Source organism: Eucalyptus grandis, chromosome 11, assembly GCF_016545825.1.
Source record: "Eucalyptus grandis isolate ANBG69807.140 chromosome 11, ASM1654582v1, whole genome shotgun sequence".
Lineage (NCBI taxonomy): Eukaryota > Viridiplantae > Streptophyta > Magnoliopsida > Myrtales > Myrtaceae > Eucalyptus > Eucalyptus grandis.
Genome location: NC_052622.1, coordinates 41,068,898 through 41,096,462, shown reverse-complemented (window position 1 = coordinate 41,096,462; position 27,565 = coordinate 41,068,898). Strand labels below are relative to the sequence as shown.

At 40.1% G+C, this 27,565-nt stretch overlaps 4 protein-coding genes and 1 non-coding gene across 5 annotated transcripts; 3 read left to right on the top strand and 2 right to left on the bottom strand.

Annotated features, from left to right (window-relative positions):
• The first annotated feature begins 328 nt into the window (after positions 1–328).
• Positions 329–3,020, top strand: LOC108956035. Its single transcript, XM_039305348.1, has 3 exons — positions 329–356; positions 2,207–2,250; positions 2,340–3,020. The coding sequence occupies exons 1-3, from the start codon at positions 329–331 to the stop codon at positions 2,751–2,753; spliced, it is 486 nt and encodes a 161-aa protein (XP_039161282.1). The 3' UTR covers positions 2,754–3,020.
• Positions 3,021–6,438: 3,418 nt separating this feature from the next.
• Positions 6,439–7,153, bottom strand: LOC104426480 (histone H4). Its single transcript, XM_010039546.3, has one exon. The coding sequence runs from the start codon at positions 7,030–7,032 to the stop codon at positions 6,721–6,723; it is 312 nt and encodes a 103-aa protein (XP_010037848.1). The 5' UTR covers positions 7,033–7,153; the 3' UTR covers positions 6,439–6,720.
• A 209-nt stretch (positions 7,154–7,362) lies between these two features.
• TRNAH-GUG lies at positions 7,363–7,434 on the top strand. The gene has a single exon. It is a non-coding gene; the product is annotated as a tRNA-His (tRNA).
• A 1,999-nt stretch (positions 7,435–9,433) lies between these two features.
• LOC104426479 (dolichyl-diphosphooligosaccharide--protein glycosyltransferase subunit 4A) lies at positions 9,434–11,726 on the top strand. The gene is made up of 2 exons (XM_010039545.2): positions 9,434–9,592; positions 11,457–11,726. Exon 2 carries the CDS (start codon positions 11,457–11,459, stop codon positions 11,568–11,570), a length of 114 nt encoding a protein of 37 aa, XP_010037847.1. The 5' UTR covers positions 9,434–9,592; the 3' UTR covers positions 11,571–11,726.
• A 306-nt stretch (positions 11,727–12,032) lies between these two features.
• LOC104426477 lies at positions 12,033–16,374 on the bottom strand. Its single transcript, XM_010039543.3, has 3 exons — positions 15,601–16,374; positions 14,239–14,406; positions 12,033–13,924 (listed from the first exon to the last, which is right to left on the bottom strand). Exons 1-3 carry the CDS (start codon positions 16,147–16,149, stop codon positions 12,170–12,172), a joined length of 2,472 nt encoding a protein of 823 aa, XP_010037845.2. The 5' UTR covers positions 16,150–16,374; the 3' UTR covers positions 12,033–12,169.
• Between the last annotated feature and the right edge of the window lie 11,191 nt (positions 16,375–27,565).

Sequence of the window (27,565 nt, the reverse complement as noted above, 5' to 3'; positions counted from 1 at the left end):
TAGTCGCTGCGCCCATCTCCAGTCGCCGTCACCGTCGCCCATCTTTGTCCGAGTCCCCTTTCGCTCTTGATTTCACAGGTCCAGTCGCCCAACTCCGCAAATCCAGTCGCCCAACTCCAGTCGCCGTTGCCGTCCCATCTCTGTCGCCCATCTTCGTCCGCGCCCCTTCCGGTCTCGATTCCGCGGATCCAGTTGTCGTCGCCCCTTTCTGCTTTCGATTCCTCACGAGGTTCGATTGATCCTTCCCTTTTCGCCTCTTTCTTCGTTGTTTTGTGCTTGTGCTGTGCAATTTGTGCTGCGAGGCTGGGCTACTCTGTTTCTCGGTGGAATGGGGAATGTGAGAGCGATTGCGAATGGTTGGTGTTTGTGCTGTGATTCTTAGGTAGATTTCGCTCGGGCCAGAGAGAGAAGCGAGAAGCCCGCGTTCTTGGGGCTGCTTTCAGCTGCAACTTGTTTCGCTTGCGTTCTTTGCTGTGCTTAGTTGGTTTTTATGCTGTGAGTTTGCTGTCTGCTAATAAATTCTGCTCTGAGAGAGAGATAGTGAGGAGCATGTATACATACAGGATACCCCTACTAGCTCAAATTCCTTTCCTAAAGCACCAAATATTCATGCTGATGTTGTTCCAGAAATCTTAATAGTTTCGACACTTCACTTTTTGTAGCTGATGTATAAAGATATCTCGGACTAGGACTAAGGACTAGATTGCTTTTGGACAAGAGAAGGAAGAGAAAGAGTGTTATGACCTTTTTGAATTGGGTGTGCCTAAACTGCAACTGATACAGAAATTTTTTTCCTCCCGATGTGATCTATTTGTTAGATATAAACATCATAACCTTTAGAGCCATCTTGTTTGGCACTTACTCATTTTATCGTGATTTCGGCGTTTCACATGTTAGGTTCGTTTTATAGACTGTATACAATTTTGTTGTGGTGCTGCTACTTGATAGGTACGGATCATTAAGGAGTTAATTCCTAACTTGCAAGGTGTGCTATTGAGCTTTTGGCTAAAACAAAGGAAGTGTAATACTTGAGTTATAGTGTCTGATTTGCTTTTTGATATGATCCTACTTTGCCAAAAAATTATAATGAAAACAGTAGCACTAGTTACATGCTTTGAGTTTTGTCTAATACATCCTAACACTCTTTAAATTGACCAAAAATGTGGATGTGAAGTAATCAGTCCACATAAAAGTCCATAAGAGACCATAGCACCCCCTTATGGAATGGAACTAAATTGAAATAGACTCGACTCCAGCAGAGTAGAAATCATAGTGGGTTGCTTGGTTTAGTCAGGAATTAGATCAAATTGGGTCTGTTTCATTTGGTTCATTTTTTATGAGCTTTCCTGACTATGATGGGTCGCCACATATATTATGGTTTGTATTTTCTGTTTCATTTTGCATTTTCTGTTTCATTGTCTCACTATGACCCTTGTTCTTTTTTCTTCTTCTTAGCTCACCTCTTTGACTTCATGATATTGTTCTAATTAACTCTTCTTACTGCCCATAAGAGAATAGCCATAACTTTATCGAAGGGTCTTTGCTGAGTACATTAAAAGGAAATGAGCAATCACCTTTGGTTGATGTTTTATTTTCTGATGGTTCGTGTTGGACCAATATCATTTTGATCTATCATTTTGTTTGTGAATTTATGCAACATGTCTCTAAAAGGACACAAGTGCAAAGCCGGGAGTGACTTACTTTTGGATTCCATGCATTTTGTGCAATAAAGCATTCACTGTTGTATCATAAATTTCACCATTTAGCTTCTATTAATCTTATGTAACTGTTTTTCTTGTTATTTGTTATTCTTTAACTTCTAATTTCAGCTTATCCTTCATGATGTGCTTGTTAATCACAAGCTTTTGTTCTTGAATTGGTGCATCATCGATATATTTCATTGAATACTGATTCAGTTAAGGTTAAATGGCACCCCACAAAGAAGCATTTATAGCAAAGTGGTGAGTCTTTGACCAATGTGCTTATAAGTTTGTTGGTGGAAGAGGTAAAAAAAGGAAATCGCCCCACCTGCACCTACAACAAAGTAGGGTGGAATAACATACATGTCGAGTTCAATAAACAAACAGAACTCCACTATAATGTAGTTCAATTGAAAAATAGGGTAAACAAACTAAAGAAGCAATATAGTAGTTTTAAGAAGCTTCTTTCACAATCTGGATTCGGATGGGATAATGTCAACAAAAAGCGATTCTTGTGGAGGAGTCAAGTGTATGGGATTCTCACATCAAGGTATCACTTTACTTGGGTCCATTTTTTCTTATTGTGGGTGTAAGCTTCAATTATATTGTTCATGTATGTCATTTCAATGAAATTTGCAGGATAATGTTGAATGGGCTAAATTCAAGAATGATGGGTTTCCTCAGTATCCAGACCTTTGTATTGTGTTTGGTGATACATATGCTACTGGGGCGTATACAGCAGGAAATGCAGAAGAAAATGCAGAAGAGTATGTGGTGTCGGATGAAGAAGACAATGGTGTTAGTGGCGACAATGGTGGTGGTGATACCATAGGTGATGCGGAGGAATCTAATGAAAACGATGTTGATACGGGAGTCCCTGCATCTGACGCGACTCCCACCTCAGTTCGTGAAAAACACAAGTTGAATAAGACTCCAAATTCCAAGAGGAAAAGAAAGAGTAACAACCATGAACTCGGTGTCACCATGAAAGCCATTCAAGAAATGATCAAATCAAGGACCGTCAAATCAACAAGCGACTCCATAACCTCATAGGCCCCACCTCCTGTAGACCCCTACTCCATAGTAGTTGTGGTCGCCGTTCTAAATGGCATGTCTGATTTGGAGCAGAATCTTTACAATAAGGCTGTGAATTAGGCATGCCTTAATGCCACTTGGAGAGAGGCTTTCATGGTTGCTCTACCTGAAAGGAGGTGTGGACTTATTGAATCTCTTGAGTAGTTGTTAAGAAACATGCTATAGATTTCTATTTTGTTTAATTTCATCCCATGACTTATGTATTTGACACTTTGTTTGTTTATGTTTTTATGTTGCAATTATGATGACATTATTGCTATTGTTGATTAATATTGGAGTTCTTATCTAATGGGTTTATATTCTTATTTTGTGTGATGATATAGGTAATATGGATAAGGGTGAAAGTAGCATGTCTAATGGTCAAGTAGCATCAGTTGAATCAATTGGACAGGATTTTGATGATTTTGATCTTGATCTTGATATATTGATGGCATGGTTGGCCACTATTGCAGTGGATATGTCTATGCACACGAGAGAACCTATTAGGGATAGCTTATTATCAGGAGCGCAATGGATAAGGGAGGTTCTTCATGGGCATTCCAATAGAGTATATGAAGCTTTTAGAATGGAGAGACATGTCTTTCTCAACCTTTGTGGTCTAATGAAGGAAAAAGGTTGGTTGGAAGATACCCGATATATTGGGGTAGATGAACAAATCGGGATTTTCTTATCTATGATTTGTCACAAGAACTCAAATAGAGATTTATGTGAGAGATTCCAACATTCGGGACAAACTATAAGCAAATACTTCACTAAAGTATTGCAAGCAATTCTCAAATTGGCAAAAGAGATTATCATACCACCTTCCTTTGATGTTGTTCCACAAGAGATTCTTATGGATCCTAAGCATAAACGTTACTTCAAGGTAGAATTCTCATATATTCATTTACACCATTAATTTTATTTAGTTGATAATTTTGTATAATACTAGTCTTTGATAAAATGACAGGGCTGTATAGGTGCTATTGATGGCACCCACATTCATGCTTTGTATTACTTGTGTCGAAGCAAATCCCATTTAGAGGTAGGAAAAGCACCACCACTCGAGAATGTGCTGTGCGTTTGTTCGTTTGATATGAAATATACTTTTGTATATGCTGTTTGGGAAGGCTCTGCCAACAATTGTCGAGTGCTTGCAGCAGCACTGGAGACTCCTCACTTGGAATTTCCTCGGCCGCCACCAGGTATTTGTTTGTCCTTTAAGGAGTAATTTTCTTTATGATCATATTTATAGTTACAAATTATGACCAATGTATAAATACATTATTGTAGGCAAATACTATGTCATGGATTGCAGTTATGCAGCAACTCCGGGATTTTTAACTCCTTTTAGAGGTGATCGGTATCATTTAAATGAGTATAGGGGTAGAGCGAGACGGCCAACAACTGCAAGAGAATTGTTCAACTATAGGCATTCTTCTTTAAGGAATGTCATAGAAAGATCATTTGCGGCATTGAAGAATCGCTTTTTCATTTTGAGGCACATGCCCTCATTTGCACTTCGAAAGCAAGCACATATCGTAATTGCATGTTGTGTCATCCATAATTACATCCGTGATCAAGACAAGATGGATAGAAACTTTTCCCTATATGGAGATCCGATGTACTTGGCTGAACCTACGCAGGATGACCTTGCAAACATTCAGTTGACCGAGGAGGGAAACCAAATAAATACGCTTAGGAAAACCATTGCCAATAAAATGGCAAGGGATAATAATATGCCGGAAATTCCATGAAAGTGTATTTTCAACTTTTGTAATACATTAGTGTTATTTCGACTATTATTTTGTATTTGAGGATTTTCTCTGTTGTTATCTAATCAATTTCTATTTCTAGCACAATTTCCATTTTATTAATTTCGAATCTCTCGCAAATTGCGCCTACCTCCATGTCAACTAGTACCTACCATAAAATCATTTCGTGGTCTCAAAAGAATGCAAAAAAAATGTAGTGACTTAAACTCGAATCTTGAATGAGGAGAATAAATACATTAACTATTTGCATATTAGCATTTGAAACTACCAAATCTTTTATAGTTTGCATATTAGCATTTTTATACTAATTACTAGATTTTATTTACATTAATTGCTAATGTTTTGAAGTTCTTAACTACTATATCGAATTACCAATATAAATTAAAGTGATTTACCAACTTTTATCAAATTAAATTACCATAACAAGCACCAATAAAAGTGAGGTAAAAGGATGGGGACAACATGATTCATAGAAATAGAAATTTTTTTCTATTATCAAACGGATTTTTGTTTCGAAATAGAAATTTTGAGTCGTTATCAAACGGGTTTTTCTTCGAAACTTGTCCAGGAAAATAGAAATTGAGAAATTGATTTCGGCAACTTCACAACTATATATATGCATCCGAAAACTCCCCAATCAAATGCAATAAGTTGGAATTTACCTAAATTCAAGTTTCATTTTGTGCACAATTTGATCCTTAGACTTCTTTTTTTATGCAATTGAGTCTCTATTATTCTCAATTTGTACCATTTTAACCTTTATGTTTACTTTGTTCATTCAAGCCCTCTAATGTTCTTATTTGTGTAATTAGGTGCTTCCATTACCTATCATAATCAACCTTATCAAATTAGGGTTCTATTATCTTGCTTTTCCCCATTTGATTTTCGCTAATTTGGCGCTCATTTGACACGACCTCAACATCGTGCAATATTTTATATCACAATGACAATACCACATCATTAATAAATTTGACAGTCTAGTAACGGCAATTCTCCAAAGAATTTAATTGCACAAACAGTGAAAGTAAAAGGATTTGATCGTACAATATAAAAAAACAAAGGACGACATTATACAAGTGTTGAATTTTAGCGTACTAAAACTGAAATTTAGAACATTAAATCAAGTGACTTAAGATAAATGAATTTGAACCTTTAAGAATCAAGGTTAGGGGTAAAATTGTAGCCTAAACTTTTAAATTCCCAGATAGAGAGAAATTTTCGACGAGGCATCATATTTTTAAATTTTAAAAAGGTTGATGGTGGTACCAAACTACTAGACCATGGAAATAATGTCCTAGTGCATACAGTGTCCAAACCCACGCACCACTTTTTTCCCATGGAGACATGCGTGGTCAACCCAAGCCCATTCATCTCGACCCAAAAACCCAACCCGGTATACGTAACCTCACCCATTTTAGGGCCGGGCCGGGCCGGATGAGTTTCATCTATCAATTGAAACAGCACTCCCCGCACACACACTGGAAACTGCAAAATGAAAATGCAGCAGATCAAATGCCCAGGGGCTCAGGATTTTCAAGAAAACGGGACAACAGATCACGGCTGAACAGCGAACGACGCAGGCGAGCGTTCTCACGAACTCAGGCAAGATCAACCTCCTCGACCCTCCCGAGGCTTACGATACGACATGCGAAAGGCAGTTGCTCTCTACGATGACCATCGACTTTCAGCGGTCCTCCAGTTGGACCAAGGATCATCTTTGATTTAGGCGTCAGCCCTACATCACCCATCGCTAAAACGCCTCTTCTCATGGGCTCCTGACGAGAAGTACAGTGATGGCGAAGAGAACTAATGAGGGGTATTCACTAAAAGAAAAACCTTGTCAAGATTACCTGCCCAAGACGACATCTTTATCTTTCCCTTTGAACCTATTCAGAGCAAGTAGGAATAATTCTCAAGCTGAATGAGATCAACAGGAGGCTGGCAATCTGGGAATTCAATTTACTCTGAACACCAATTACATATCCAAAGAACTAACGAGTCACTACCACAACAACTAGCCACAAAATGCATCCCTAACGCCTGCTGATCGCACCAGCTACGCTTGCAATGAAGAACACGAAACGACACGCAAACCAATTCGCTGCCCATAAAACACGGACGGCGCAGCTCGAATTTACAGACGCGTATTTCCGGCCCCCGATCCCCCACACTCAACCGCCGAAGCCGTACAGGGTGCGGCCCTGCCTCTTGAGGGCGTAGACGACGTCCATGGCGGTGACGGTCTTGCGGCGGGCGTGCTCGGTGTAGGTGACGGCGTCGCGGATGACGTTCTCGAGGAAGATCTTGAGCACCCCGCGGGTCTCCTCGTAGATGAGGCCGCTGATGCGCTTCACGCCGCCACGGCGGGCCAGGCGGCGGATGGCCGGCTTCGTGATGCCCTGGATGTTGTCCCGGAGGACCTTGCGGTGCCGCTTCGCCCCGCCCTTGCCCAGGCCCTTGCCCCCCTTGCCGCGGCCGGACATGGCGATGGATGGATTGGATTGGATTGGATCGGATGGATGGGATCGAGCTTGGCTAGGGTTTCGGGATGGGGAGGAGCTTCGGTTGAATGCGTTTTGAGCGCGAGCAGGATATTGGGGGAGGGCGAGGGGGTCTTTTTGTACGGGAATTGGGGTTCTCCTGTCGGGAAGCGGAATTCGTTTCCGCCGTTGGATTGGAAAACTGTTGGACGGCGGAGAACAGCGATCCGTGTGTTTGGGTTTGGTTGGTGGAGGACGCTTGACCGAAGGAAGTAGTACTCTCTTAACAAATTAATGAATAAAATTATATTTGAAGCTCACAGCGTCAACTAAGTGGCTGTAGTTTAGTGGTAAGAATTCCACGTTGTGGCCGTGGAGACCTGGGCTCGAATCCCAGCAGCCACAGTACCTTTTTTTTTTTTTTTTTTGGCAGCAGTTCTTGAATAGATTGATTGGTGTCCAAATAGTGGAGATATTTAAGTGGTAATTGAAAGAAATGCGAGGTATATTTAGTACCTTCCTAGATTTTTATCTCGCATTTGAGTTCGAAAAGTCGGCCACATAATTTTTTTCTTTGGGCATTTCTCAAAGAAGGATACAAAGAAAGCTTATGGTATCCAAAGGTAAAATTTAAGTATTCATTTGGAATAATAACACAAAATTTTGGCTCAATATATATGTGATTCCTGAAATGTTAATTTGTTAAATGTGATACTTGAAATTTAACTTGATATTCTATTTTATTTTTTTAACTTTTAATTTATTCAATATGATTATTGATTTTTTTATACATATTTAATGTAGTCCCCGAACTATATTAAAATGTGTAAAGTAATCATTCCGTTAATTCAAAATCGAGAACAATATTAAACGTTTTTATATAGTTCGGGAATTAAATTGATATTATATCAAAAGTATGAATTATATTGAATAAATTAAAAGTTCAATGACCATATTGCACATTTTGCTAAAATTTAAACAAATCAAAAGTTTATGAATCACATTCCATATTAAGTTAAAGTTTAAGGATTATTTGTGACTTTTCCTAAAGTTGAGATGTTTAAATGACAACTCAGTGAAAATTGAGTTATACTTTGTACTTTCCTAGTCTTTTTTATCTTGGATTTGAGTTTGAAAATTTTTGCTTTATTCATTTGAATTTTAAAACCTTTGAGCTAAAAACATTCCAATCAAGTAACTTCATTTGCTCTATATGCGTGATTCCCAGACCAGAAATGTCACGGGGATTTTTTCTTTTCTTTTCTGTACCGATTTTCCGTATCTTGCCGTGCACGTGGCGTTGATAACACATTGGCCTCTAAAGTAAAATTGAAATTTGGTAACATTTCAAAAGGTCCTCTGAAGTAAGGCGGCATTTATATCTTATTGGCCTGAAATTAAACGCGTGAGATGCGTATGCATTACGATCGGCCACCCAGGGGGATCATTGTTAACGCACTCATCAGTTACATAGACTTGATCAAGACAAATGAGGGTGCATTTGGAAATGACTTTGCCAAGTCACTTTAGTCATCCAAAGCCCCTTAAACTAAATTATAAGTATTTCACAAATTTTTTTGAAACTCCATTTTGTAAAGGCCAGCCTTCAGAAGACTAAAAGCCCAAGATAGATTCTAGGTTGGTTGGGCTTTTAGCTTTCTCAACATGCCTTAGATTAGGGTTAGTTGTAATTTTTTTTTTTAATATTAAAAAGGTTCCCAGGTCAGGGTGGGTGGAAAAAAAAAAAAAAAAAAATCTTCCAAAGCTATCCTCACTAACTTTTAATTTTTCCAATTTTCCCCTCGATGGCATTTTTCTTCGATTTTGCCTTTAATGACTGTTCATCTTCTTCTCTATTGAGGTCAATCAACAAGGCTGCGAGGGGCCAATGATGGGTTAGAGAGGAGTTGGCGTGGTCACGGGGGCCACACAACCTTCACGAGGGGCCACATGACCTCCGTGCAATCTGGGTCGTGGTGACCTCCGTAAGCATCGCACGACCTTGTTACTGGAGCCAGATCCCAAGTGGCCCTTGTTGATAGTTTTCAGGATGTCACCTGAGGTCTTACAACCTCAAATGATGGTTGCCTATTTTTGATCAACCAATTTAAAGTCTTTTGTAGATATAATTTTTCTAAATAATATTTTCCATAAATGTACTACATAATAGACTTTTAAAATACAATTTATCAACACATAACTTGTATTTTGAAAAATTACTTTTAACTCAAAGTTTTTAACATTTTCTTAAAGATTTTTTCAATACTTCAACCGAACACAGCCTCAAATAAAGGGGGTTGCTTTTGAGAGAACGCCCTCAATTCGGGGGAGCTAATTGCAATTTCCCCATCTTTTAGTTGACGCGGTCCATTCCGTGGAAACGACAGCGTTGTCGGTTCCTCGATTGACTCGAGTACGAGAGGAGACCGACCTCCTTTCTTCTTCTTCCTTGCTGGTTACTCGAAGGCTCGCGGCGGCTTCCGATTTCAGCGTCGCAAGAACCTTTGAAGCTCTCGGAGGCGGAGGAATCCGTGGGGGTGTTCGCTCCGGCGCAGTCGCAAAGGTATGCCTCTCTAGTTTCGTATCCACCGCCGGTCTTTGCCTCGCTCCCCGTCAACTGCCTCGTCCGAGCCTCTCGGGTTTCGGGATCTACAGATCGCTCGGCCGTGCGTGTGGGTTTGGCTCCGCCTTGAATTGAGCTAGGCGTAATCCTACTGGGTTCGTGGCGAGAAATAATGGGCAAATGAAGCGGTCGTGAATTTCCCGATCTCTGTGTGGATGAACCGTCTTTGATCTTTGACCCCAGAGAGAAAAAAAAAAAAAAAAAAGAAACTGTCTTTGATCAAACTGGCGTGGGTAGGAAATGTGGGTGAGATGCATTGATGCTCCCAAAAGAGAGATAGGAAGATGGCGTGGATTGTGTGGTGCAGTGTCGTGTAAATCGCATGTGCATGTCCAGTGTAGACTGAATCTAGTAGCCTTACTAGCGCGCTTTGGGTTTTTCGTTTGTGTCGGGCTGATGCGCTTATACTGATGACCATGTTCGAGCATTTGCCCTTTGTATGGGTTTGTGCTTATAGTTTCAAAAACAATTCTTGAATGAGGTGTACAGCACTATGGCCCGACGAGAAGAAAGATCGAGGTGTTCGACTCCATGGAGGAATCAAAAAAGAAATTCAATTGGTTTTAGCTCCTCTTCTTCCTGAAGTGATCGAATCTCTTCATTGAAGTATTGGTTATGAATGTAGTTTTTGGTTGGTCTATATAGCCCATGAGTTGTCCTATTTTGGTTTTTAGCGGCTTTCTTTGGGTTTATGTTTGATACTGCAGTGGTAAAACCTGTGATGAATGGTCTGTTCCTATCGTTTTTTGCCATAACTCGATTTTGTGGTGTGACTCTTGTAGTTCAACTTTCGCAATACTTTTCTGAGATATGTTCTACTTGGATTTCTATTGAAAATTTTAAGCATCCAATATCTATAACAATAGTAGTTCATCGTCCGCTGCGTGAACGTTCATCTGTGGTCCGAAAAACATGAATGAACTCTTCATGGTTAAAGTTGGATGGCTGCTTCTGACAGAGCAACTGACAAATGATAGAAAATGGTCGCTTATGTATTGTGAATTGGAAGGCCAATTTTTTCCAGTTCCAGCTAGTTGAATTGTACAATTCCTTATTAATAGATCAAGTCCTAGGTCGGCCTAAAAAGGAGGTCTAAAAAGGAGGCACAACTCACTATATATGGTGGAAACTTGTAACACAATCTATTATTGAGACTAATTGCTTATTAGATCATATATTTGGTCATTACAAGGTGATTTAACTCAATCTAGTATCATGACTAAATTGCTCGATGCTGTTCTCCTTCTCACACCTTTGAGTCGGAGCCTTTTGCATACAGATTGTAGGAAACCATACAATTTGAATCAGGACTGGTGGTATTGTGACAACACCAAATAGAACCACTGCTATATATTGTGGGATTTCTAATTTATCTACTGGTGCATTCTCAATTATACTCAGGTGCAAAGTATGCTGGAATTGACAGCTTCTTTTTTTTGGATAATCAGTATAGAAGAAATTGTAAATTTGAAATTGGGCAGAAGGACAAGAAGCAAAAATTAGATCATAACAATTGTTTGGTGTTTGAGTTCTAAAAATAATGTATACTTTAATATCGTCAAGGATTTTTCTATAGTTTCCATTTGAGTGTGAATTACCTTTACTATATTGGTAGATTGATGCGATATTGGATCTATGGAAGCCCTTCTATTATCTGAATCTCAAACTGAAAAGTGCTTGCTTTTTGTCTTGTGATGCGTTGAAACATTGGGACATGTGTTCATAGGGTTGAACGCTATACAAACAATTGCTTTAATCTATTATATTGACACTCATGTTGTTTTTTCCCTTTGTTTTGGTACAGATGATCGATGATCGAGACCTGGGTTTCTTGGCCAACTTTCTTGGCATCTTCATCTTTGCATTGGTGATAGCGTACCATTATGTGACGGCTGACCCAAAATATGAAGGCAATTAGGGATATGTTTTCCTTCTTTTTTCCTGGTTATAGTTAAGAAAATGTAGATCAACTGTCATTTTCGCTAGTAGACAGTACATTGATGTAATGAATGGTTGGATCTGAGACAAGAATGTCGTGGACCTATTAATGAATATTGCTGTTACTCGACAAATGCATACTGGAAGCTTTTGTATCTATTCTCCTCGGATTCAAACAGATGAGTGGTAATTTTACCTATCGGGCTTGGCCCCCGGAATGGGTTAGGTCACAAGGTTTTTGACTGGTTTTCCAGTAAATGATGCCAACAGCGTTCAGTTTCCCTCTGATTTTGAGCATCCTATCCACAAGGAATTTTTCAGTTGGTCATGGATTTCATGCTTTAATGATTCTCGCTCCATCCCCACAGGGGCTGAGAACCCGTCGCTGTCTCAGCTGTGTTGATGGAGGCTCTGGGCAAGTCATGATAGGAGAGCACTCAAGTGAAATCATGAAAATTCTTTTCTTTTCCAAGTCCAGTCTTCTGTCGTTGAGTTCTGGACTTTTGAAGTCTTTGTAGTAGTTAAGAGTGTTACATAATTACATTCTCAGTTAGAGGAGCATGACCAAAACTAACAGAACTACATGTCCAAAGCTTTTAGCTTGGAAGAAATTTCGGAGATGTTTACGAGACATGTAGGATTCTCCCTCTGAAGAAGCTCTCTTAGGATTTCCTCCATGATCATTGTTTCTCTCATCAACCTACTAAGGCAAAAGCCTAGGCCACCAATGCATAGAACCATTTGGCTCTTGAGCTCCTCCAAACCTTCCTGAGCGTGAATTCTTGTTGCCACTTCATTCGATCGGCAAAGAAATGAACTCGTAACCTTCGCAACATCTTCGTCATTTGTACCCGAAAATGTAGTCAGGTTTCCACTTTGCGACTTCCCCAATTCCATGTCACAAGCCACTTTTGTCTTCTGCAATTCTGTGTCAATTGCAGAAAGGGACTTGAGTGAAGTGACTGCTCCAAGGAATTGGATTGAAGTGCCTATCATTTCCTTGAAAAGCTCCAGATCCTGTTCCAGTGGCTCTTGAATCTCTTTCCAAGCGACACCGATGCTCACAGATAATCGTTGTAGAGACTCCAGTTGGAAGCTGGTAAATTGTATGAGGTCCACCATTTTCGACAAGCATTCCAGAATCTTGAGATGGCAATCCCCTGGAAAGGGGAGGAACCAGAAGTTAGGCTCTGACACGGCCTCTTCTGTCAGAACTCCATATTTGGAGGTGCGGCTTCTTAGATCCTCTAGCTTTTCCTGCAAGGTATGGAATTTCGAGTCTGGCCATTGTTTCTCTTCCAAGCAAAGAACTATACCCTCAATGCTTTCGCCAAGTTTTCTCAAGCTCGTCGAGAGTTCAACCTTAGCAAGGGTTGACGCTCTTGCAGGTTCCCAAAGTAGTTCTACAGTGATGAAGCAGATCAGTCCAATGGATGCCTCTGCGATTCTGGCGATTGCGAACTGCGCTGGGGGTCCATAATCTCTCCGACCCAAGATGAGCAATGCTCCTATGACTGCTGAAATGCCACCTGCTTGCCCATACATTCTGCTGTGTCTGAGGAAGCTAGCGAAAATGATCCATGGAAGAAGAGGTAAGAATCTCAGGTGTACAAATTTTCCGCAAATGAAGTAGCCCAGTAATCCATACACTGATCCCATGGCTGTGCCTTGCGCTCGCGCATTTGCGACGGTGAAGGTTGGTTGCCTTCCTGTCACAAAACTGATTGCAATGGTGAGTCCTGACCAGTACCCATTTTCCTTGTTATATAACAAACCGAATAGCACCGCAAGACCCAGAGAAACTGAGCACTTCAATGCAAAAATCAAACTTTGGCAGCTCGGTTTCAAGTTTAGCCTTGTCCTCCTCCCTCCGAAGCAGTACTTAGCTTGATCTTTTTCTCCAGACTGTTGAGTAACAGAATCCTGGCTCTTGAAATCAACAGGTTTTACGGGCTGTCCAAAAATCAGGTCATGTTGGAGGATTTCGACACAGTGAAGGAAGAAAAGTGCTGGTAGGCCTTCCTGGGATGCGGGCATAGTGGTGAATGGCCGGAGGGCATTTTCTATGTCGTCTCCCTTGGTCTCAGGAGCTGTTGTGGCATCACAAGGCGTGAAACATTTTGCTTGCTCAAGTTTTTGCCGCAAGTGCAGTTTAATTTTGGGCGAAGCCTTTTGAAGTTCTTGGTCTGCCATGCTGATAGGAAAAGAGGAGCAAGAATTGAGGGCCATTTCCATTCCTCTCAACGGCAGCTCTATTTCTTGCAATCTTTTTCCTAAGTTGACGTAGTTAGGTTTCAGGAATCGTATTCCCGGTCTCTCCCATGACACACCTCTCTGTTACAGCAGCAAGTAGCATTAGCCAAAGAAACTGGCGAAAGAATTTCAGATGTAAAAAAAAAAAGGATGGGAATGGTGAAGCTTAAAAGCTATCACGACTTTATCGGGAAAATCAGCATGTTATATCAAAACTACATCTGTGGCCCAAGACGAGTTTTCTTAATTTCATTGATTTTACTGTCCTTTTGTTTTGTAAAATTCTCTGCCCAAGTTTTGGAAACTCAGAAGAAAGAAGTTGCAGTTTTTCCGAAACTTGAAGGTGAATAAAATGGCTGTTTAAGAGTACATCGAGAGTTATACTTCTTAGTTACCTCGTGTTCTTTAATACTTTGAAGGAGCTTCTTTGCTACTCTGGCAAAGCATGACGCTTGGGAAATCAAGTCTACTGCAGCCGGGCGTCCCTTGGCAAAGAAACCATCTAAATAGAGATTCAGCCTCTCCGATGCATTCTCGACATACAATCGGCACGTTTTCCTGATCTGCAGAGGTAACGACTATTGTCAATTTTAATCTGATGCAGCCTAACTCTATACTACATCAAGTACGAGGTCGGTGCTGTCATGATTTGCTTTGGGCTTAAGTTTTAGCACGTGTCTCACCCAACGAATATTTGCATAATAAACTGCCGAATTTACGCTGTCCTTAAGTGGAAAAGAAACGATACTGAGAACTAATTTCTCATGACTTTTCTAAAGCTTGCTTAGTGACTATTGACACCATACCGCGTGATGTCTCCTTTTGTGAACTTTTACACCGAAAGGACTGACCGGAAAATATCTGCTTCCGCTTTTCTTAACTTCTCCAGACATGGAGAATTGCTAGTTGGATCGTATCGGCTCAAGTGGGCCTAATCAGGGAGTTCTAGTTCAGATTCTCAAGCATAAAGTGCTAGCATTATGTTATCTATTATGAAAATTGGAATACGGATCAAGGAACAATGGTATATAAAAAAGATATGAATCTAATCTCATATTATATACTGCAATAATACCAGCTGACTAAACAAAATATGATTAGCTTACTTAGTTACACTTAGTTGTGGACTCATTCCAAGAGAAGAACTTCCGTCAGAAGTTTCTGTATGCTTTCTAAATTGTTCCTCCAAATGGAACTTGTCCTGTAATACTGGAAATGTTTAAGCTTTTGTTCTGTTATCCTGATTTTGATCTAATTCATTTTGTACTAAAAGCTCGCCTGATTATCATGTGATTGGGAGCACTGTCGACTTCAAAAGGTGCATGATATCTTTTTTTTTTCCTAGCCCTTTTCGGATCTCCTTTTCTTAATAAGATAAATTAACCCAAACAGCTTGGTTTATGGAGAGACTTCAACGATTTTAACGGTACATGATCAATGCATTCTTCATATACTGGGGCACCCGTCATCACAGAGAAAAGACTTAAACAGCACCGCAGTAGATTCAACTTGTGCATAATCTTTCAACCAGAAACGAAGCAGTTAAAATCCACTGAGTCATCTGCTAATGTTTTGGATGTATGTTCTCATCCTAAACTGTTTCACTTGTCATGTTATAACTCCATAGTAACACTCAAACCTGTCCCTGTAGTAACACTCAAACCTGTCCCTGATCATGGGACTGTTGGACTCAAACTGAGAAATGATTGTTCTAGGATCCAAGGATATGGAATTAACCCTCAGGGATGAGCATTTACCTCACTGCACGCAAGCCAAGGGTATGGGAACAACAGAGCCAGGACCGAAGCCAGGGCGCCAAGTGCGGTGCTCGACGCCACGTGAACTGGGTGCATCACAACTCCCGTGCTTGCTCCCCCTATAGCGGCTCCCACGAAGATGATCACCAGCTGCCCAAAAGCGATCCTTTTGGCCATCAAATCAGTCGACTCGGGCAGCGCGACCAGAAAAGTACCTAGAGACACAACCGCAGCAGCCAGGCCATGAGTAGCGAACCGGGCAGGTCCGGCCAGCCACAAGCTCAACACGGAGAAAAGCATGACCTGAGTAGTTGCGTAGAATGCGTTCCATACTCCTCTCAGAGCGTCGCCGACCGTCGCGTCCGACACGATCAAAATGGTCGTCACGTACGAGAAAGCCGGGTATGCTAAGAACTTCCGAACACTGGTTGGGGCATAGAGGGTGGTGAACCCGACAATGGAGCAAGCCAGGGCTGTGCGCAGCGCCGACTTCAAGTGTGCATGCCGCAGCGCGTCGGCTTGCTCAGCTATTGTTGAGGTGGTGGCCATATTGAGGAGATGGTGTTAGTTTGGCGGGGTTTATGAGCTTTTGTGTGCACAAAAGCGTGCAAATTTTGCTTGTATGGGAAGGAGGGAGGGCGAGAGAGAGAGAGCACGAGGCTTGGTTTTGCAAGTAGTCTGTTGCAACCCAAGGCTACTTTATGGAGCTCTTGCTGGATGCCTCAGTATAAGCAATGACTCAAGGATCTTGGGTAGTGATTGCAAGGTGTAATATCGACTTTGATGCTCTCTTATAACTTCGGTGCGGTTCACGCTCTATAGCCTATTGGTTTTCCTTTCCATTTTTCATTGGCCGAACGTACGCCTTTTTGTTGACCGGTTGTTCGTTACTTTAACTCAACCGGTCGGTGCTTATTGCCCAAATACATACATACATACATACATACATACATACATACATACATACATGGTTTTATAAAAATGTTTCGCCCTATTCAATTGATATTGTGAATTATTTCCATTGAGAGTATTCTTAACTATCTTCTTTAACTTTGGCACGTGTGCCTCATTTCATGAATTGTAGATATTTGTCTTTATAATAAGTGGAAAATGATGGGAATGGATGAAGATTCTAAGCTACCCTTGAATTTCATACCCGTTGTAGAATGTTCGATTTGAATCATAACTGTTCTACTTATTCTCACGTATACAGCTCCATCACTATAATTGGGGGTGAGCATGATCTCAGGGTAAAATATGGAATTTGAGAACTAGATCAGTGGAAACCTATAAATTTTAGGTTCTAAGGTATATAGAGTCGGTTCCACGTTCCCAAAAATGAAAAATTTATTTTAATAGATAGGTTCCAAGTTCTTAATTGGAAGAACTTAGAACCTAGAATGTAGAACTGGCTAAAACTTGTAATAAGTTTCAATATTTTTCTTGACTCATGTCTTCGCATGATCTTGCGATATTCCATACCATTCGATGATGAATATATAATTTAGAAATACTAGTTCGAACTTTCATTTTATGACTAATACTTTCCTTTTATTAATGGTCATATTTTCTATATGTTTTTAAGGTCAATGAATTGTAGAAACAAGTTGTGATCATCAAAGATTTTAATTCACTATAATCAATTAATTAATAATATAAGTGGAATCTAGGTAGACCCCAAAACCGACTTTGCAACATGTGATAGGATAGATTATAGTTTCTAGAGTATGTAAGGTAGATTTCATGTTCCAAAAAATTAGGAACTTGTTTTAATGGATAGGTTTTAGATTCCAAATGAAATCTGTACGGAATCTAGAATTGCTCATCCCTAACTATAACCTTATATGCTAGAAGTCAGAAACTCTACATATATGAGATAACAAATGTCCAAAGCACAAATTTACAGGGGTTAGCTCATGATATTAAATGATCTTGTGACCTTGTTGAAGACAATGTCACCCCTTACCTACTAAGCGACAACACTTGGTGGTGCAAATAGTTGAGCAACGATAGACAAGTTTCTGTATCCTCTAGGACGCATGTATGAGGTGGTATTCCTTGACTGATGAGAGATATTCGACTCTTATGGTGTGTTTGTTCGAGAGAAAGAATTTTTCGCGAATTAGTTTTCTAGACTTTTACGCATTTGGTTGACTAAAAATGATCAATAAATGAAAAAACCTTTACGGTAGAAAAAACTATGCATGCTTGAAGTTAGAAAAATGAATTCCTTTATCTGAAAAGAGAAAAACATTTCTTGAAAATTTATTTTCCCAAAGATATTTTCCTTTGTCATGAAATTTTCCTCAAAAACAAACACGCCCTTATTTTAGATTTTGTTTTAGCTCCTCACAATCTAATGTAGCCCTGTTAAGTAGGGCAGGAACTGAGCGTTTGAGAAATAGCTCATCAAATGCATCTCGACCATCCTGCCACAGTCCAATTAATACTAGTTTGAGCACAATGTCTCATTTTCATTATGTATGTCAGTGTAGCAAGTTAAATAGCGTGGAGATACGTCATAAACTCATCTACATAGTGGTTTGTTTCCTTTCCTTAATACAAAATCGCTTTCTCTTTCTTATTAGAATTCACAGGCAAGACCGTAGAGATCCATCCACGTACAATCACCTCCATCGGACGATCGATTTGTCCCCTATCCAATTAGTATCTTCAATGCACAAGACACTTTCCCAATCATCTAAAAGAGGCAAAGGCTTTGGCTCGACGCATGTGTTGCTTGCCTCGAAACCTCGAGAACACTGTATCTAGTGTTCACAACAAGATTAGAAAAATGATTGAAGAGGGGTTGGACTTCGTGTGTGACAATGAGACAAGACCGGCCCCTGGAACAAAATTATTTGGATGACCTTATCGTTGTTTTTATGATAAAGCGGTAATATTCAGAAGAAATTCTTTTTTCGAAAAATGATAATTCTATTCCTTTTTCTTTTGTTTTTGGGGCTTGGCCAACTTTATTTATCTCATGGTATTGTGACGTTTGATTTTGACTCCATTTTGTTTGCCGTCTCGCTTTTGTTTCGCCTAGAAAGAGACCTTGGACGTGCCGTCCCGCATCCCTGGAACTGCTAGTAGATTCAGTCCCGATCAATCATTGCCAATTTTCTACGTCAATTTTTTTTACCGGCCTTTTTTTTTGGACCGCCCGCTGCTCATCCATACATCACTGGAATGAACAGTACGTCGCGTCATAGGCATCAAATAAAGAAACGAGAAAGAGAGGGGTGGAACGGACACGATGCACAGAACGGTCGACGGTATTGATGCATGGCACAGGGACACGATGCACGTCCCGATCACTACCACCGCTGTCCTCCGGAGACCCCCTCAAGTGTAAGTCTCCATGACATCGACCGCTACAAGATGCTTCAAGATGAATATGAGTACCAAAAGGCAAGGGCATTGATCTGCTAGGTTTGAAGTGGATCAAGAGTGCACTACTTGGTTCTATGTTGTATAATAGATAGATTCTTCACGTGGAAATCATTTAATATGATATCAGAGTTCGGTTCGTTCGATGCCCTAAATATGCTGAGTTATATACCAGTCGAAAAATAGCTTGAGGCAATTGGAGGGGAATACAAAAGCACTTCCGGAATAAGTCCATGTTCGTCCACGAGTTCCCAATTCTCTATGGATGTAGTACACTTGCCGTCCGGGGCAACACGAGAATGCGACCACAATGGGTGAACCAACGAATCAGAAAAGATGCTAAAACTTGGCCATGGAATCATTCGATAATGACAATTAGCACTAGAAACATATGACTCGTTGATGCACTTTGAACTACATTGCCGGACATGATTGGATTCGATGTCGCTTCAACCGTATGCACATGCCAGATATAGCTCGACTTTTGATCCTAGCGAGCCAAGAGAATCACACGAGGATATTGAGAAGTATATTCATTATGACGGTTTAAACTTTAAGTACAAACGGTTTTCTAAGAATAAGAGTGAAGCATGAGTGGCTCTATCTACAAAGCTATCTATCCAGCTCCTCTAGCTTGATTTCCATCTAGCTCGTAATATGTCTGAGCCAACTTGGATTCCATCTTACTTTAATTCGACTTCTTGAAAGCTCATAACTAAAGTACTGATAAAAGTACCATATTCATTCTATCTTTGTGACGTGGAAATCTAGTTTAAACTTGATCCCAGCTCAAGTTTTAGTGTGCAATGTGGATTTAACATATCGTACGTAGTCGGGTCAAGCCAAGTTGAGTTCATCAACACCTCTCAGCTTCACTTGAGCTTATACTAGAAAAGCATGCTTAGTCAGACATATGAAGAGATAGGATCAACAGAGTCTATGGCATTTCAATAATTGTGAAGTAGGTGGAACAGTGCTCGATTAATTAGCGACACATCGAGAACCGAATTGTCCCGCAAAATTGCAGGAATCCTCTCGATACACGGAGGTAATCATCAGATCTCAGCCACACCACGCGTGCCGGCGATCCCTTTGCCCTAGGGTAAGGGGAACTAGGAAGGAACCACAGAAACCCTCCACCTGAAACGCAAGTTGAACCCATGCCCTTCTATTCATCCATGGCCCGCTCGAGCTTATGAATTAACTCACCGCTCGACCCATGAGAACGACACGTCTGAGATATGGAGTCTCACAATAGCCACGAAATACATGGCCACGTTTTGTTTTGGCCGATACGTTCCCTGCATCTTTGAATAATGTGATGGGATTTGACTTGTGCCGGACGACTTCGGACTCTAACTCTGCCATGCAATTCCAAGTCGTCTAGCCCCAGGTATAAATGGCGATCAATGTCATTGATTATCATGGACATTCACCTACGAACGCTGATAGATTAGCGTTGCATGCCCTTTGTCTTCTTCTCATCTTATGTGGTGTGGATTCGATGGATGTTGATTTCTATAAAGTACGTTCCAACAAAAAGTTCTCATTCTACTGGTGGCTTTGTTATCACGACAAGTGTGCCTTTCATGTTTGGACAAGCAGATAATTCTTTTTTTGAAGTGCCGATAATGCAAGGTAAATATTATTATGGAAAATATCGATAACCATCTTTGTTTTATTGTACATATATCAAACGCCGTCCGCAATTTTTAGATAATTCAGCTGAAAAGTTCGTCCTCACTTTTGAGATCCCATTTGAAGTTGCATTTGGGTATTAATTCTACTTACGAATAAGCTATTTTCTTTCCAAATTTACCCTTCCCACCGTTCCGAACCTATACACTACAAAGCCCATCTAACCAAAACCCTAACCCGACTAAAGCCGAGCCCGACTACTGCACCGTGACCGCCCTACCATCTCGAGCCAAGCCACCGCCTAGTCTTCGTTAGCCACCCATGACACCTGTCTCTCTCTCTCCCTTCTTCCCTATGTTTCTCATTGTTTTCTACCTAGCATCAATGAGGGCTCGATGCCGGATAAGGTTGAGCTTGCTCTGTGATCTGGTCGAGCCCCCGCAACGTGAAGCCTGACAGCAACCAAACTTGTGGAGGGCGTCGACTAGGCCTGACCAGGGAGAAGACAAATACGAAAAGGGAAATGCAGTGGGGAGACACAGAAGAATGTGACTGGCTAAGTTGGAGGTGATGCATGCGTGGGATGAGTGATTCCGAAATCAGAAATATGGTGGGTTAAGTGTATGGACAAGTGTGTTGAGATGGGTTGGATAAGGAAGGTTCACATCTAACGCATAAAGACACATGCCACCGGCCAAGGATAAAGAATCGAGATAATGGTAGCTCACTACCAAGGTGTAAAGAATCACTCCATTGGCCAACGATAGAGAACCGTTTGATTTACTACCAAGAAACTTGGGTAAAGAATCAGATAATAATTCACTCAAATAGAGGAATTCTCATATATTCATCAACTTTGAATTACAATCTCTCCTCTGTTTGTAGAGGAGCTAATACATAGGAAATAGACTAAGCATTAAAGATGTATGAACTAGAAAATGCATTAAAAACATATAGAAATTTAAACTTTGACTCTTGAAACCTACAACACACTTTAGACTCATAAAACAAGAACTAAAGACATTTGACTAGATGCAAAGTAATTGAACTTGGACGCTAAATTCATCATGGGAAAACCAATAAACATCTTGGAAAGGTAGGCAAACAACAAAGGAAATCGTTCAAGACAGTCTCTGGTTGCTTGGTAGTCAATTAGTAGTTTCGAAATCGACAACTAAGTAATCCATCAATAAGCATGAAATTGACAACTTGTCCACTAAATCAACAACACTAACTTGATACCATTGAGTCAAATTGTAGCCGAAATTGATCTTCACTTGTCGAAACAAGGATCAATCAACGTGATTGAGGTGAAGCCTAAGAATTGATCAATAGAGCCCGATGCTCCCGCATCAAGAGAGCGTCAACAACGTTGTCTTGGGTGAGCGGCAGCGTCAATTGGAGAAGGGTGGTTGACCGCCCACAGAGAGAGAGAGGGAGAGAGATTAGGGTTTAGATGAGGTGGAGGGGTAGTTTGGTCATTTTAGCTGATTTATTTATTTATTATTATTTTTTTAATGTCTGCAGATGCAAATTGCATATTTTCCGGGAATGTTATTCGATGTGGGTGTCAAAGTTGTGAGCAGCTTTTGACATTTTTTATTTATACTAGGGCCTCTTGTGGACGCCAAAAGAAACTCATGCAATCAAAAGTGTCGCTCGAGTCATGCTAAAAACCTAAACAACATTAATAACCTACAATATCTTTTACACAGTCAGTGACCTAAAGTTTCATGTGAATGTGTTGGAGGTTTGTTTGTCAAAACAAATTGAATGTCTTTTCCTTGTCCCATATATGAAAAGTGGGAAGGAGTGAGTCAATTTAAAAGTGTGAGATTTCTTTTTTGTACTTAAAGGAATGATTGGGTGATGCTAGACCCCACCATACCCACGTGCGGATGCGCGATTTTGGCGCACTTAGCACGCTTTGTTATTTATTTATTTTTTATGTTATTAATTTTTAATCAATTCAAAGGTTGCTTTTTAATTTGAGAATTTTCGGAAATGAAATATAAAATGAAAATTCCAAATTCTATTTTTTTAAACTATTATTCCGAATTTTTATTTGTGTTTTTTCGATACAACCTTTGGAAAATTACTTATTTGGTTTGCAACTTTTTCCAAAGGGTTGCAATTGTTCGGTTTTCGACTTCTTCCGAAAAGTCGCATTTGTTTATCCGAATAATTTTTCTAAAGGATGTGTTTGTTCATTCTTTGGCAATTTTCACGAAGAGTTGTAAGACTGTTATATATATATATACTTGTTATTTTTGGAAAAACGAGAGTGATCATTTTTCATTTTTTTTTTAGCTTTCTATTTGAAAAACTACGGCCATTCTTTCAATTGTTTCCTAGAGAGACCCTGGAGAAATACTAGAATTGCTATATAGTATTCTCATCCAAGACTTTGTTGTATCCTGGAGGATTTTTGCCGGTGACCATTAGCAATGTTGTGGGGCAAATAAATCCTTAAAGAAAGTGATATCACGCCTCAAAGTCCGACTTGAGTACTCTGAATATTCATCTTCATTGTTCTACCCAATTCGAAGCCATATTTTCCCAACAAAATGTGCATTACTTGGAATATGTAACATGACTCACCCCCACTCCCAAATCAAATTGAGGTTTAAGGTTTTAGAATTCTAACCCAATGAAATCCAAGAGCCAGCATAAAGCGGTCTATCTAGGATCCTTAGACTCAAACTGCTGTTCTAGGTGAGGCCTTCGGATATAAAAGACGACCCACCTTTTGCTATTAGACCCTTTTGAAATCTTTCATAAGATAATATGTGAATAGTCTACCCTGCTTTGCAATGCACAAGCATTCACGCCATGGGCCTTTAATGCGTGACTATAGTTGTATCCTTACCGTTGGCCACGGCCTGCAACCTCGGAGGTGAACTGGTCGTCCATGTTGCAATGCCCTCAGCACCTTACAAGATGGTGGCACGGTGCGCTGTTTCACAGCTGTTCACTTATCAAATGCCATTGCGAAGTATAATTGCTCTTGAATCTGTGTATATGATATTCATGTCATTTTCGATTTTGTCAACTCTCAACTTTTGTGAGTTTCTATCCCTTTGGTGATAGCTTGCCTCCTTTAAACCCTAAATCTCGATCTTCTTCCACCCGGATTAAGCTCTCCACCTCTGTCTTTTCTCTTCACCAGGGTCCCCCATATAGTTCCCGAAATCCTTCTACAGCTGCAGCATCGTGGATAATGGGTATCACTTGAAAGAACTTCCCCCGATCACCATTTGTGTCAATCCTCATCTTTGCTTGCGAAACCCACCTAGACAAACAACCTAGCTAATATAAACTGATGACCATCCTCAACGCTACGCGATCTAGGCCGATTCAGCTCATTTAGGGCTCCCTTCACTCCATATGCCCAGAAGTTCACCAGGTTTCCCACTCGGAAGCATCACTCCCTTCGTCAACATCCTTTCAGCAAATCTATCACAACATGGATGGTACATATGAAAATTATCTCAGAATGGTGGCTTTGTGTAAGAGCATGAGCGATTTGTGATTAGAGGAGGACATCACAGAGCTAGTCAGTGAAATGCTTGACAAAAAAATAAAAAATAAAAATAGGAAAGTGAACTTATCCTTAATGGGAAACTTTTCTCAAAACCGAATGTTGATTTTCAAGCATTTTTAAACACAATGAAGAAAGTGTGTGTGATGTCCCGGCAGCATCACATACTAAGCACAAGTAGAAACTACATAAATTAGCGTCATGACAAGACCTATTTACATTAATTATCTCACTAAATCATTCTGACCTAATTGGTAGCATGTATAACATGGATATTATATGATTTGGAACAATTAGTCAATCCTATCACTTAGTATTAGTCAATCCAACTAAGAACACATACAAACGATCATAAAAGGGCTTCATTTCTCTTTTTGTTGTAACCTTTGTCGTCTTTACAAGCATCGACTTGGAATACTTACAAGTACTACTCCTATATGCAGAGAATATTTACAAGTTAATGCTCAAAAGTGTAAGTATTTAACCAAAGAAAAAGGTAAAAGGGGTTCCTAACTTCACTACCCCTTAAACTATCATGCGTCTATCAAAAAATAAAAGACATCTTCTCCAGCTTCATGATGTGGATCGTTGCGGAAGGATCGTTCTACAAAGGCCCATATGGTGTGAATTGCAAACCTCGACCTTCAATCAAACCTGTGATTGGCAACCTCGATATGAACGTGACCTGTTGACGAACGCGTGTCAACCAACCAACGTTATAGACGCCACGAACGAAAGAATTCACTATCTCGCTCGATAAGTCGAATCGACCGTCACAAGGGAATCTTGATTATGTCAAGTCCTCAAAAGAATAATAGAAGAGAATCTCTCAACTTTTTCTTCAAAAATAAAATATCTTTATCTGGTCCCTAAAAGAAATTTGGCAAATAATTTATATAGGCTTTCTAGCCGTTACACAAACCTAAAATTCTAATGCGTCATATTCTAGAATATTCCCAAACAAGAAGAATATTCCTATTTGACTTGGTCAAATATTTGGTAACCAGATAATCAAATTACGCCAAGATTTCCAAGATTTTAAAGATTCTTCAAGATTTGATCCAAGGTCATATCCACGCCAAAGATCACGAACCATGACGCCAACAGCTTGCCTAAATTGCTTGGCCCGTGCTTGAGTAATCGAACCAGTAGGAATAGACAATGGGTCCTTAGCACCTCCTCCTCGATATGGCTTGATGTCCACATCATTCCCTCCCCCATGCAAAGAATTTGCCCTCTAATCATCACTGGCATCGAAAATAGTCAAGTCAGAAACATTAAATGTGGCACTAACGTCATACTTACCTAGAAGATCAAGCTTGTAGGCATTATTGTTAATTCTTTCCAAAACCATGAATGGTCCATCCCCTCACAGTAATAACTTAGAATGTCGTTGCTCAGGAAATCTCTCTTTGCACATATGAACACAAACCCAATCGCCTGGTTCAAACACCACTTCCTTGCGCCCTTTGTTGGCTTGCCTTGCATATTGCTCAGTCTTGCGCTCAATATTTGCGCGCGTCTTCTCATGCAACGCCTTGACAAAATTCAGCTTTCTTTGCTCCATCTAAATCCACACGCTCATCAACAGGTAAAGGGGTTAAATCTAACGAAGTTAATAGATTAAAATCATAGACAACCTTAAATGGTGTAAATTTAGTAGCAGAATGCATGCTCCTATTATATGCAAATTCAACATGTGGCAGACAATCTTCCCAAGATTTTATCTTCTTTTTAATAATAGCACGCAACAATATCCATAAAGTTCTATTAACTACCTCGGTTTGACCATTAGTTCGTGGATGACAAGTAGTAGAAAATAACAACCGTGTTCCTAGTTTTTTCCATAATGTTTTCCAAAAGTAGCTAAGGAATTTAGAATCTCGATCTGAAACAATCGATCTAGGCATGTCATGCAAACGTAAAATCTCCCTAAAGAACAAATCAACAACATTAGATGCATCATCAGTTTTATGACAAGGTATAAAATGAGCCATCTTTGAAAACCGATCAACAACCACATAAATAAAATCTCTACCATTCTTAGACCTAGGCAATCCTAACACAAAATCCATAGAAATATTAGTCCAAGGATGCGTTGGAATAGGTAATGGTGTATACAAGCCATGCAATTTAGTTGTAGACTTCGATTGCTTACAAACAATGCATCTCTCACAAACACGTGTGACATCTCTCTTCATATGTGGCTAATAAAAATGTTCATGTAGCATTTCATAAGTCTTATTAATACAAAAATGCCCCCATTAAACCACCATTATGTGCTTCTCGCACCAACAATTCACGCAAAGAACACTTAGACAAACATTGTTTGTTTTCACGGAAAAGATAACCTTCATGTCTATAGAATTTATCAAATGCAGCGTGTTCACATGCTTCATACACTCTCCCAAAGTCATCATCATCAGTATATAAGCCCTTGATATGCTCAAAACCTAGACACTTTGCTTTTAAAATAGTTAGAATCGCGTATCTTCGAGAAAGTGCATCGACTACCACATTCTCCTTACCTTTCTTGTACTTGATCACGTATGGAAAAGTCTTGATGAACTCCATCCATTTGGCATGTCTTTAATTCAACTTTTGCTGCCCTTTCAAGTACTTCAAGGTCTCGTGATCGGTGTGGATCACAAACTCCTTTGGCTATAAATAATGTTGCCAAGTTTCCAAAGCTCGCACTAAAGCATACATCTCTTTATCGTAGGTAGGATAATTCAATGCTGCTCCACTCAAATTTTTGCTGAAATAAGCTATGGGATGCCCTCCTTGCATCAACACAGCTCCAATTCCTGTACCGGAAGCATCGCACTCTATCTCAAAAGTAGCACTAAAATTCAGTAAAGATAACAAATGAGCATTAGTCAACTTATCTTTTAAAAGATTAAATGCTTTCTCTTGCTCTTCTCCCCACGTGTGCTTCTTAATAACCTCAATTAAATGTGCGGAAATGGTGCTGAAATTTCTCACAAATCGTCGATAAAAACTCACCAATCCATGAAAGCTACGCACCTCTCCCACGGTCTTAGGCGTTGGCCATTCACGGATTGCTTTGACATTTTCTTCATCAACCGTAATATTATTGATTGTTCGGCAATCGACACACATTCGCCAAGTTCCATCCTTCTTTGGCACTTACAAAACAGGGACGGCGCACGGGCTAAGACTCTCTCTCACATACCCCCGTTCCAATAGTTCGCTAACTTGCCGCTGAAGTTCCTTTGTCTCCTTGGGATTACTTTGATATGCGGGTCGATTAGGTAATGACGCACCAGGAATCAAGTCAATTTGATGTTCTATGCCTCGAATCGGTGGTATCCCTCCAGGAAGTTCATCAGGAAAGATGCTTCAAATTCCTGCAATAAAGACACAAGAGGA